Source organism: Salvelinus alpinus, chromosome 11, assembly GCF_045679555.1.
Source record: "Salvelinus alpinus chromosome 11, SLU_Salpinus.1, whole genome shotgun sequence".
Lineage (NCBI taxonomy): Eukaryota > Metazoa > Chordata > Actinopteri > Salmoniformes > Salmonidae > Salvelinus > Salvelinus alpinus.
The window spans coordinates 49,617,025-49,629,514 of record NC_092096.1 but is presented as its reverse complement, the minus strand read 5'-3'; the positions used below and the strand labels follow the sequence as shown (position 1 = coordinate 49,629,514).

Below are 12,490 nucleotides of genomic sequence, written 5' to 3'. Positions count from 1 at the left end.
AGATTTTTGGTTCCAACCACTGTGTCTTTGTGAGACGCTGTGTGTGTGGGTGAACAGATGCTCTCCGCATGTGTGGTTCCCACTGTAAAGCATGGAGGAGGAGATGACACTGTAGGTGATTTATTTAGAATTCAAGGCACACTTAACCAGCATGACTACCACAGCATTCTGCAATGATATGCCATCCCATCTGGTTTGCGCTTAGTGGGACTATCATTTGTTTTTCAATAGGACAATGACCAAACATACCTCCAGGATGTGTAAGGGCTATTTTACCAAAAAGGAAAGTGATGGAGTGCTGCATCAGATGACCTGGCCTCCACAATCACCCAGCCTTAACCAAACTGAGATGGTTTGGGATGAGTCGGACCGCAGAGTGAAGAAAAAGCAGCCAACAAGTGCTCAGCATATGTGGGAACTCCTTCAAGACTGTTGGAAAAGCATTCCAGGTGAAACTGGTTGAGAGAATGCCAAGAGTGTGCAAAGCTGTCATCAAGGCAAAGGGTGGCTATTTGAAGAACCTCAAATATAAAATATATTTTGATTTGTTTCAAACTTTTTTCGTTACTACATGATTCCATGTGTTATTTCATCGTTTTGATGTCTTCACTATTATTCTACAATGTAGAAAATAAAGAAAAACCCTTGAATGAGTAGGTGTCCAAACTTTTGACTTGTACTGTATAGTGTAGCTCAGTGGTTGTATCATACAATGCGTCCACATGGCAAAGGGAGACACATTCATAACTAGAGTGCAGAGGCCCGTCGTCCCATGATAGACGGAGCCCCATCTGTGCAAAAGCCATCTGTGTTTTTCATCAATATAGCCACGCAGCACACTAAACATAGCCTGTGCAGTTTCATGCTCTGGAATCGTGAGACAGAACAATTTGTCCACGTGAATAGCATCGGTAGTGTATATATATTATTTTTTTTAACCAGGATTTGGGAAATTCTCCTGTGACCACATTTTCATATCAGGCAAGCCCCGGTTTCGGAACCGCTATGCTAGGGCGTTGTGAACGGGGATGGCGGATGGACATAAGCCGCAAGCTTCAGCTTTGAGGGTTGCGTGTTCAATTCCAGAGCTAGACATTCGTTTTTTTTTTCTTCCCTACACTAAACCTTAATCCTTAACATTCCGAATGAATGCCCAAACGTAACCGGAGTTGTTTTTGTTTTCGTCACGTTCAATCCCAGTTCTAGGCACTATTTGTTTTATTTTAACCCTATCCTAAACTATAAGCCCTTAACCATTTGGAACGAATGCCTAAACTTAACCTTCGCAATTTGACGTTTATGGACAAACGTCTGATTCTGCAGTGAGTCGGCGAGAGCTTGTTGCAGCCTCCTCCTCTAAGCCTTGCATATCCAGCATCAGGGTCCGTATGTTGAGCTTCTCAGAGTAAGAGCACTGATCTAGGATCAGTAATATATGCCATTTAGCAGTACTCCCCTGTCCATCTTATTCATCTAAAAGGCTAAATTGATCCTAAATCAGCAGTCCTTCTCAGAGACGCTTGATTCTCTCGGCCCAGCTCTACCTTCCCTTCGGTCTCCCCTGGAGGTGTGAGAGGGGGGGCCGTAATAGAGAATTCAATGTCTATCTTTGGCTCTCTCTCCCCTTCCTTATCCCCCCCCCCCCTCCCTATCTCTATTTCGCCCTCTCGCTCCCTCTTTTCACCTGCTACCCTGAGGCAGAACTTTAATTTAGAACCCAATGTCACATTTCATACACACAGACTAGTCAATAGTTGCATATTGCAATATTATGTTTGGACGATAGTATATTGATATGACTCCCAAGTATCGATTTGTAAAATAAATGTAAAAAACTCTAGGTTGCGCTTGCTAGCGCTAGTGGGAAGGACATGCGGCAAAACTCCGGTATTTTTCATCCTACTGATTGTTCTCCATCGTCTTTTTAAATAGTGACCCAACATGTTTTCAGCACGTCAATTTCCCTGACTGATCAAACCTAATTTTCTCATCTCTCTAGGAGCAGACATATAATGAGCAATATATTTGGATCGCCAAATCCTAATATCAAATCGCAATACATATCTTAACGGCACCTAAGTATCGTGATATCGTATCGTGAGGGCCCTGGCAATACCCAGCCCTAACACACTCCACACACACACACACACACTGGGGCTAGAACAATTAATCGATTAAAGAGATTCTAAGCTCTTTTGTTAATCCATTCCTTACACAGATGGGGATGGACAGATCAGTTAAAGGGTATGACAGTAGGTGAGACGTCAATGGCCTTGATTTTCTTTTCATCTACCTAAAAGGAGAGGTGGAGAATGCAACACGCACACACGACATGGGAAACACACGCAAACACACACGGCATACGGAGATACACACACACACAATCCATTTGTAAGTGACAGAGGTGCAGCCTAAAAGACATCCTCTTAAAACTACCAGACATGAGGGAGTAGACACTCACTCCCTCTCTCTCTCTCTCTACCTCTCTCTCCAGTGAGGTCAGTCAGTCCATCACTATCCTGTTCTATCCATCCATCCCACGCTTGTACTCTTCATGCACCATTTGGGACTGTCTCTGTTCTCTTCTCCTCCTCCCTCCGCTCTAATAACAGAGGGAGGAACGAGGGGGGGGCTGAGGAATTCCTTAATGCTCAGGGAGGATACATCTTTGTACTTACAGGAGTGTATGTGTGTGTGTGTGTGTGTGTGTGTGTGTGTGTGTGTGTGTTAAGAGGGGCCAGACAGGGTTGCAATTGACTTCCCTCATCTCTCACCATTCCATCTCTCACCAATCCATCTCTCACCAATCCATCTCTCACTCCATTTAGTTCCCTCTATCTCTCCCTGTGCTCCTCTCTGCCTCTGTGTCTCTAACCACTAAAGTTGTGTAACACCACTACAATAGTCAGAAACTTCACCCCAAGGCATTCTATCACCCAATACACATCATTGGCAAATCAAATCAAATTGTATTTGTCACATGCACCGAATACAAACAGGTGTAGACTTTACCATGAAATGCATACTTTTGAGCATTTTCCCAATAACGCTTATTTTTTTTAAATAAAAAGGAGATAGTAACACAATAAATTACTAATAACAAGACTACATACAAGGAGTACCGGTACGGAGTCAATGTGCCGGGGCACGAGGCAGTTGAGGCTATATGCACATGGCAGTACTGACGTTAAAGTGAGAGTTCACTCAAAACTGTATTTCTTTCTTCTTTTTTTTTTTTACCTCAGAAGTGTTGAAATGAGTCCACGTCCCAAGTCGTTGAACTGAACTGAGAACCCTGAACTGAGAACCCAACCTTTGGTTGTTCCCCATTGTACAACCGTGTGTGTGTGTGTGTGTGTGTGTGTGTGTGTGTGTGTGTGTGTGTGTGTGTGTGTGTGTGTGTGTGTGATCATATCTAACAGCAATAAAAGGACAACTGGCTTGCGGGCAGTTACAATGCGTTCTACATCACACCCACTCCTCTACGCCTCCTCTCTATCTGTCTCTGTAGTGAGAAAAGCGAGGGAGTCAGAGAGAGAAGCAAAGGATGAGAGAGAGTGGGAGCAAGAGAGATGAGAGACCAGATTGAGAGGGCCAGTAACAAACAAAAAAAATAGGTGTTATTTTTTTCCTAGACTAATCCGAAAGCATAGCACACCGGATGGATGACACCTATTTCTTGCAAGCAGCCTCCTGCTTACCGTCTGTGAATCTATGGGTGCGTCTTAAAAATGGCACCCTATTCCCTTTATAGTGCACTACTTTTGACCAGGGCCCATAGTGCCTAGGGCTGGACTATATATCCAATTAATTTGATTCATTCGAATGTATATTTTAGTGCAATGTTCCAAATGCCTGTATCGCAAGAATCAAGGTTGTGTCTTTTTGGTCTCATCTCCTTTCGCTCCTTCTGTGCTGTGTGCACCAACCCCTCCCCCTGCCACTCAACAACAACAAAGGCAAAAGATCCCTTCATCCTCTCTGACAAAGCGCAGTTTCAAATTCACTATTTGCATTTGAGGTTTGGTCCAACAGAATCAGTCGTTTCCCCTTTTTAATGTTTCAACTACTAAAACCCGGAGTATCAGTGAACATGACTGTGGGAAACTACATTTCTCGGTTTCTGTCGCGTGCGGCATTGTGGTACGATATACCTGCTAGCAGTTTAGTCTGTGTTTTATAAAATGTGCAAGGAGCATAAAAAGGCGCATTTACAGTGGGCTCCAAAATGACCGGCACCCCTGACTGGCAATGCACAAACACTTAAAAAAATATTAACAATATAATTATAGAGAAACTCAAAATACCAACATGTGAGAAATACTGTACTTTATTAATGTTTCAAAGGAACCAACCAAAATCATTCCATTATTTAATACAAAATAAATTTAACCAAAATCAAGGTTTCATAATTATTGGCACTCCTCATTTAGTACTTCGTGCAACCACCTCTGGCAAGGATAACAGCATGGAGTCTTTTCCTGTAATGTTTGACAAGGTTAAGGAACACATTTGGAGGGATTTTGGACCATTCCTCTATGCAGATCCTTTCAAGATCCTTCACATTCTTGGGTTTGCGCTTATCAACTGCCCTCTTCCACTCAGCCCACAGATTTTCGATTGGATTGAGGTCCGGCGACTGAGATGGCCATGGCAGAACATTGATTTTGTTGTCACAGAACCATTTCTGTGTGGATTTTGAGGTATGTTTCAGGTCATTGTCTTGTTGGAAAGTCCCCCTACGGCCAAGTCCCAGCCTTCTGGCAGAGGCAACCAGATTGTCAGCCAAAATTGCCTGATACTTGGTAGAATTCATTATGCCATCAATCTTAACCAGTGCCCCTGGACCTCTGGAATTAAAACAGCCCCAAAACATCACTGACTCCCCTCCGTATTTCACTGTGGGTATGAGGTGCCTCTCCTTGTATGAATCTCTGTTTCGACGCCAAACATGCCGAAGCTGTATCTGACCAAAACGTTCAATTTTGGTCTCATCTGACCAGAGCACCTTCTTCCAGTCATAATTTAAATGACGTTTGGCAAACTCCAAGCGCTTGCGTCTGTGTCTTGGGGTCAGAAAGGGCTTTCTTCTGGCAACCCTTCCAAAGAGCCTGTGGATGTGGAGGTGGCGTCTGATGGTGCTTTTTGAAAACTGGTGACCCCAAGACGCCACCAAGGCCTGCAATTCTTTCACAGTTTTTCTTGGGGATTTTGTTGCTTCTCACACCACCCTCCTCCCTATCCTGGGGGGCAAAATGCATTTGTGTCCTCTACACGTGAGGTTTTCAACTGTTCCATATCTTTTGAATGTTCTAATTGCCCTGACAGTGCTCAGTGGTATATTCAATCGTTTGTGGATCTTCTTGTAGCCATTACCAGATTTATGAAGGTCTACGACCATCTGTCTCTATTTAACTGCTAGTTATTTTGTTTTCTTCATGGTGTTGGATGACAGTGGGATATTGCATGTGTGTTACCTCATTTTTATACCTTAGTGAAAAAGGAAGTGATGTAATGGCTCAATATAGTTCCTTAAGACTTAGATAAACTTAAATAAGGGGAATTTAATGTGTGGTTTAATTTTGGTAGATGTTATTTACAAAAATCTTTAAGGGTGCCATTAATTGTGAAACCTTGATTTGGAGGACATTAATAAAGTACAGTATTTCTCACATGTTGGTATTTTGAGTTTCTCTCTATAATTATATACTTTATATTTGTTTAAGCATTGTTTGTGCATTGCCAGTCAGGGGTGCCAGTAATTTTGGAGCCCACAGTATATAAGGAATTAGCGTATTCTTATCCAGGTAGGCCCCTTGATTTCAACATCTAAAACAAAGCGAACAGGCTGTTGTTCAAACAGTTGGAGGGTGTACTCATAACAGTGTTCTACCTTGTTAGCAAGCAAATAGATCCAAGTTGGCTAGACTTATAAAAGATTAGCTGGCTAGTCACTAGCACGTGTGCTTAACATATTGTTTACGAGACCTGTGTTCATTTTCTAGTATGCCTGCTAATAATCATTCGTGGATGTGCATTGATCGGATCAAATTTGTAACAAAAAAGGAATTGTCATAGACAGACAATAACGCCAGATCAGTGATTATTACAAAAGAAAGCAGGTTAAACTATTTTGATTAAATAGTTATCTTATTAGTGGGTCGTATGGTTGATACTTAGCCTAGGTATCATTTTACAAGCCCTGAATTCATTTGATTATTGCCAACCCTTTGAAATGAAGTGTATTTGACCGTTAAATTGTGCAACAAAGCTTATTTAGAGAATTATTTGAAAAAAATAATAATCTCGATATGATCTTTAGGCCATATCGCCCAGCCCTAATAGTGCCTATAGGGTTCTGGTCAAAAGTAGTGCACTATGTAGGGAAAATGGTGCTATTTGAAATGTACCCTTTGCTAATCAATAGGCCTTGCCTACCGCTTTTTCGTTATGTTTTTATTTGGTCAGTTGGCAAAATAAGAACACCGTTATAATCTGGTTTAAACGACAACATCCCACGTCCCACACACCCATAAGACAGATAAAACCCACCACACACACACAGAGAGAGAAAAGGAAACCACATTAAACATGTTAATTTGTTCTTCTTCCTCAAGTGGTCACATTTAACTGAGAAAGGAGGGGATTAAAGAAAACAATATTTAGCTTTCTCCATATGTAGGCTAGTTCAGATGGACACAGAGTGAGAGAAAGAGAGAGAGAAAGAGAGAGAGAGAAACAGTCAGAATGAGAAAGCCCGTGAGAGAGTGAGACAGAGAGATAAAGACAGAATGAGTATTTCATATGGGATCTATCTATTGTACTGTATCTCAGATCATGAACTCCCAAGGTCTAGGCTCGAGCTACCACACGTGTGCGTGCACTAGAATTAAACCAGAACCATACATCAAACACACGTCATAGTCGGGGGTGTCATGCTTTGGTGCTGTGGTAGGCTAAAGTTACAGTTTTATTTTCACAGAAACAGACAGACAAACAGTTGACGGCTTTTAGAGGTAGCCTTGTGCATGACATTCAGGGTTATCCTAAAAATTAAGTGGGGAAGTAAGCAGGGCCCGGATTAAGAAATCATAGGCCCCCGAGTGGCTACTCTGACAAACTGAGATCAATCTGGTCTTGAATTCAAACAAACAATAGCCCAGGCCAATGAAGCAACACACAGATTGTACAATATTAGGAGGATATAGAGATATACACACACATATACAGTGCTTTCAGAAAGTATTCTGAGCCCTTGCCTTTTCCCCCCCCAAAAAATGTATTGATTAAATTGTTGTTTTTTTCCTCATCAATCTACACACAATACCCCATAATGACAAAGCCACTCAAGGACATTGAAACTTGTCTCAAAGCCACTCCTGCGTTGTCTTGGCTGTGTGCTTAGGGTCTTTGTCCTGTCGGAAGGTGAACCTTTGCCCCGGTCTTGAGCACTCTGGAGCAGGTTTTCATCAAGGATCTCTCTGTACTTTGCTCCGTTCATCTTTCCCTCAAGTCTCCTAGTCCCTGCCGCTAAAAAACATTCCCACAGCATGATGCTGCCACCACCATGCTTCACTGTAGGGATGGTGCCAGCTTTCCTCCAGACGTGATGCTTGGCATTCAGGCCAAAGAGTTCAATCTTGGTTTCATCAAACCAGAGAATCTTGTTTCTCATGGTCTGAGAGTCATTTAGGTGCCTGGCATGTGCCTTTTACTGAGGAGTGGCCAGATAAAGGCCTGATTGGTGGAGTGCTGCAGAGATGGTTGTCCTTCTGGAAGGTTGTCCTTCTGGAAGGTTATCCTATCTCCACAGAGGAACTCTGGAGCTCTGTCAGAGTGACCATCGGGTTCTTGGTCACCTCCTTGACCAAAGGCCTTCTCCCCCGAAGGGTCTGCATACTTATGTAAATAAGGTATTTCCCTTCTTTCTTTCTTTTTTTATAAATGTGCAAAACTGTTTTCGTCTGTCATTATGGGCTATTGTGTGTAGATTGATGAGGAACATATTTAATACATTTTAGAATAAGGCTGTAACTTAACAAAATGTGGGAAAAGTCAAGGGGTCTGAATACTTTCCGAATGCACTGTATATATATCATAGGCTACAGTAGGATACTAAATAAAAATGTCCAATGAGAAACTGACGCACCTAATTATGAAGATGAAGCCATAGGTTAAAGCCAACACTGTGAGTAGCCTATCTCAAGATGAGCTACTTCGGAAAAACAGTGCTGCTGTTTGCTACAAATTGGGATTTGAGAAAAATGTATTTCTATTGCTTTTACAGACAGACTAGTCTCCTTTTTCAGCAGTAGGCATTTGCTTTTCAAACTGTGCTGTTTGTCCAGCGATTTCATTTTGAAATATGAAAAAAGCAAACCGTCAGCTGCAACCAACCATAGAAATATAATACATGGATGGTGGTTCCCATTCAAGTTAGGACTGGCATCCGTTGCTAGTGTAACCATTGAGTTTAACAGTCAAATTGCTAGGATAAGAAGTTACAAAACTCTTCTGTGGATTATATGGCTATGGCCACAACGCAACAAGCTCTAGTCTGTATTTGTTGCGCATGCTACCCAAACTGCGGCCTTTCCGACTGTAGGCATACCGGTAACTGCAAAAAATAAAGGAAACAAGGGATACAAAGTATATGTTATGGTGTGGGTTGCTTTTTCCTGGCATGGTTTGGCCCACTTGTAGAATCTATGCCAAGGCACATTGAATGTGTTCTGGCAGCTTGTGTTGGTGCAATATCCTTTTAAAACACTTCATGCTAGTGTTTCCTTAATTTAGGCAGATACTGTATGTGCTTGTGATATGTGCTTTTTTTATAAACTATTGATCCTCTGTGACTAAATTATGCTCTCTGGTGTATTTGAGAGCAGGCTCCTGTGGTTGGATAAAAAATTGGTACATTTAAAAATATATATAGTTTATTTTAAAGAAAGGAAGCAGTAAAGAAAGGAAGCAGTGCGAAAGACAGATTGTCATCCTGAGCTAACCAGCCATGACTAACACAATTAACCAGTCACATTTTATTTATTAGACAGTTTTTGTTTTGTTTGTTACCCAATCAAGGCAGGGGCCCCCAGTTACCCACATGGGCCCTCTACCTCTTCTCCTCCCCCATCTGATGATTAGCAGAGCGGCAGCAGGCTGTCTACACTCATTGAGAGCAGGCTCCTCAGTCTTCCTGTGGTTGGTGATTGCATTGAAAAAGTATAACATATATACTACATATCAAATAGACAGTATATATTTCCTTAACAAAAAACAAAATAATTTTAAAAATGCCTGCTTCTTGGGCCCCCATGGGCCTGGACCCAGGGGCTTCAGCACCGGTAAGACCCTGCATTAATTCGGCCCTGGCAGTAGGTTAACCTACTGCAGTCTAGGTTACATTGTAATAATAAGAGAGTTCTCACGTTGACAATGATAAGGCCGCACACAGTAATATCATTTTTCTAAACACTGTTTCAAGACATCAAGTCGCTGGCTACAATAGCCGAGTTCATCAACACTTGCTAGATCTGGTAAGGAGTAGGCTAAATGAGTAGGCTTCATGATGTATTGAAGGTTGTTTGCCATGTAACCCCACCCTATGCGAATTCTGACAGCTGACAAACTGATCCACTGTTTTGCATTCTGGATAACTGTATCGCCACAAGTCCGTGGGCTAGGCTATGCGTTGCGAGCATATTTGATGATGATGATGATATCGTTTGCACTACAATTCTCACTCCCTCCTTCCCTCCTCTCTTCCCCTGAACCAACGAGCACACTTCTTAATTAACCCCCACTTATCGCGGATTCTTTGCTGGGAAACTCGACCAGTGTGCTGCCTTCACTTCCCAGTCTCTGCATGTTAAACTAGGCTACCCTTTCATCCCTTCGATGGCCTATTTTCCCAAATAACACAAAACATCACCGCAAAAATCAAACGCCAAAAAAACACCAAAATACTGAGAACGTCTCCTACCTGGTGCCTGCCTTGTCTCCCATCTTCGCAGGCCTTGTGTTTCAGTGCTACTAAAGTGTAATATTTGTGTAAATCTTAACGCTATTTTGGATATCAAGGTCTTCGTCAATTCTCTCCTCTTTCCTCCTCTCCGTTGAGGGCTCGAGCTCCAATCCGTCTCGGTTCGGCTCGCACAGCTAGCTACCTGAAATTCCGTTTCCACAGCCTACAGACGGCAATGAACAGTTCGTTTCGTTCCTCGCCTTCTCGAGTTCTGACAGCGAGCTAAACACAGAGCGACGCCCTCCCCGTGTGACAGACACCACCTTCGACCAATTGCTGCTTCGGAAACATGTGAATTAGTGAGCGACAACAGGGTTGGCCCGCCCTTGCCCTCGGGCCCACCAATTAGAAATCTGCTTTAGGAAGAGGGTGTGGCTTTTTGTAACCGATAAGGAGGAAAACAAATCGCTGGCAGAATGTATTTGTTTTACTCTTATCACAATCATAATTAAATATCCTCTAGTTTGTCGTGCATTTCCATAGGGAATAACCAAAATAACCAAACCAAATACCGAATTCAGGGTTCCCCTGTCCCCAGTTCACCACATAATTTCTGGATTGAATCCTGATTTTAATATGGTATTGAAATGTAATAGAAGTGTAGGCTAGGTTATAGACTTCATATAGGAATGTTCTATATTTCAAAGGTGACACTTGAGAGAATGCTCTTTAGATTATTGCTTTCACTGCAAGGCCTGGCAGTTTATTTTTTATAATCAATATTGGTGCAACAATAGGATAATCTGCTTCAGCGCTGAGACCTTTTCGGTCATCATTTGTCATTGGAAAGGCTGTGTGTGTGTGTGTGTGTGTGTGTGTGTGTGTGTGTGTGTGTGTGTGTGTGTGTGTGTGTGTGTGTGTGTGTGTGTGTGCTTATGTTTTTGGTTAGTAAAACAAAAAGCTTAAGTGGGCTTAAGGGTTAGGTTTAGGGTTAGAGAAAATATGATTTTTAATGGGAATCAATTGTTTGGTCCCCACAAGGATAGTAAAATAAATGTGTGTGTGCGTTTGTGTGAAATGACATTAAATTCAGCATTGAAAATAGGTGCACGTTTAAGTTTGTTCCACCTGAGCGAGTCTGACCACAAGTCAGAGATCACTATGATGACACACCAAATGCGTTTGATGGATCCTTTTGGTCTTCTTCTAATGCCTCTTAAAGGGAAAGTAATCCAAAAGTAACTGGAAGTAATCAGATTACGTTACTGAGTTTGGGTAATCCAAAATTTACATTACTGATTGCAATTTTGGACAGGTAACTAGTAACTGTAACCAATTACATTTAGAAAGTAACCTATCCAACCCTGCATGCTTGTGATTGTCCATCTAGCTCTATTGCCACCTAGTGGCAAAATGTAGAAAGTAGTGAATCCAGATGTGATCACAGGTGTGCAATTCATTGACACAGTACATGCAGAGGAGGGCTTAAAATGGGAATTCAGAGGTGGGGAGCTCTATTTGTTGGTGGTGGTGGTGGTGTGGGGGGGGATAAGTGTTAGGGTTAGGGTTGGAGTTGGAGCTGGAGTTAGTGTGCTACCTTTTCAACCCCGATTCAACCCTAACTCTAACCCTAGCTTCATGTCTACATCCTAGTTCAACCATTACTGTTGTGAAGAGTCATGGCACCCCTACAGGACTCCAATTGCTTCCAATTACCCTAGGTCACTCCCCTTCCATCCACACCTGTTCCCACTCCACTCTCCTCTACCTTTTTCACCCCTTTCATTCCCCATAATAAGCTGCATGCTCCTTCCTACCTACCAGTTCAGTGTATGCTTGGTGATGCTGTGGGTGGCCCTATCCTTCCTCCTTCCATTGTGCCTGATAGAATGAAGTGAATGCTCTTTGTTATTATACTGTTTGAAGATTGTAAGTCCTAACTAATACATACTTGTTGCCCAATGTTATATCCCTTTGTATATCCATGTCCACAATTTGCAAAATTCTATGGCTCCTTTGTTCTAGGTATGTGTTTGCAGTCTCCTCAGTTTATAGTTCATGTTAAGCTCACATTCTCCCCATATTCACTTGGTACTACTTTATGATTCATGCACCTCTTATGTTGTGTTCCTAATGTTTCCCTTTTGTATCTCCCTTCCAGAACACCACATTCGTGTTATCCACATCCAATCCTATCGCCAAGGCTTTACAAGCCACACCCTAAAGCACATCCTTGTTATTCACATCCATCCTAACCTCCATCCAAGCCCTCCCCCATGTGCTCTGTTCGTTCCTGTATTATTCAAACTGTGTGAATAATAAATACCACTAAACCTGGATTTCCTCATCTCCATCTCCTCATTGCATTCTGACTGACGTGACATGGTGGAAGAAAAAGTCCCAAACTTACAGTCCATCCTAGCCCTAGTCCATTTTCTTCAATAGCCCTAACTTTAGCCTCAACCACATCCCTTAACCTAGAGAGAGAACCAAGGGTCCTCCACTCTTTAATTAAATTAAAACAAC

The 12,490-nt window shown here is 42.3% G+C and overlaps 1 protein-coding gene across 1 annotated transcript in view; it reads right to left on the bottom strand.

The window, feature by feature from the left end:
- The window catches only part of arrb2b (arrestin, beta 2b), a 66,520-nt gene extending 56,276 nt beyond the window's left edge, over positions 1 to 10,244 (bottom strand). Inside the window, exon 1 of the mRNA XM_071333344.1 lies at positions 9,983 to 10,244. Within this exon, the coding sequence (XP_071189445.1) occupies positions 9,983 to 10,005 (23 nt within the window). The 5' untranslated portion in view covers positions 10,006 to 10,244. The remainder of the gene's footprint in view (positions 1 to 9,982) is intronic.
- Between the last annotated feature and the right edge of the window lie 2,246 nt (positions 10,245 to 12,490).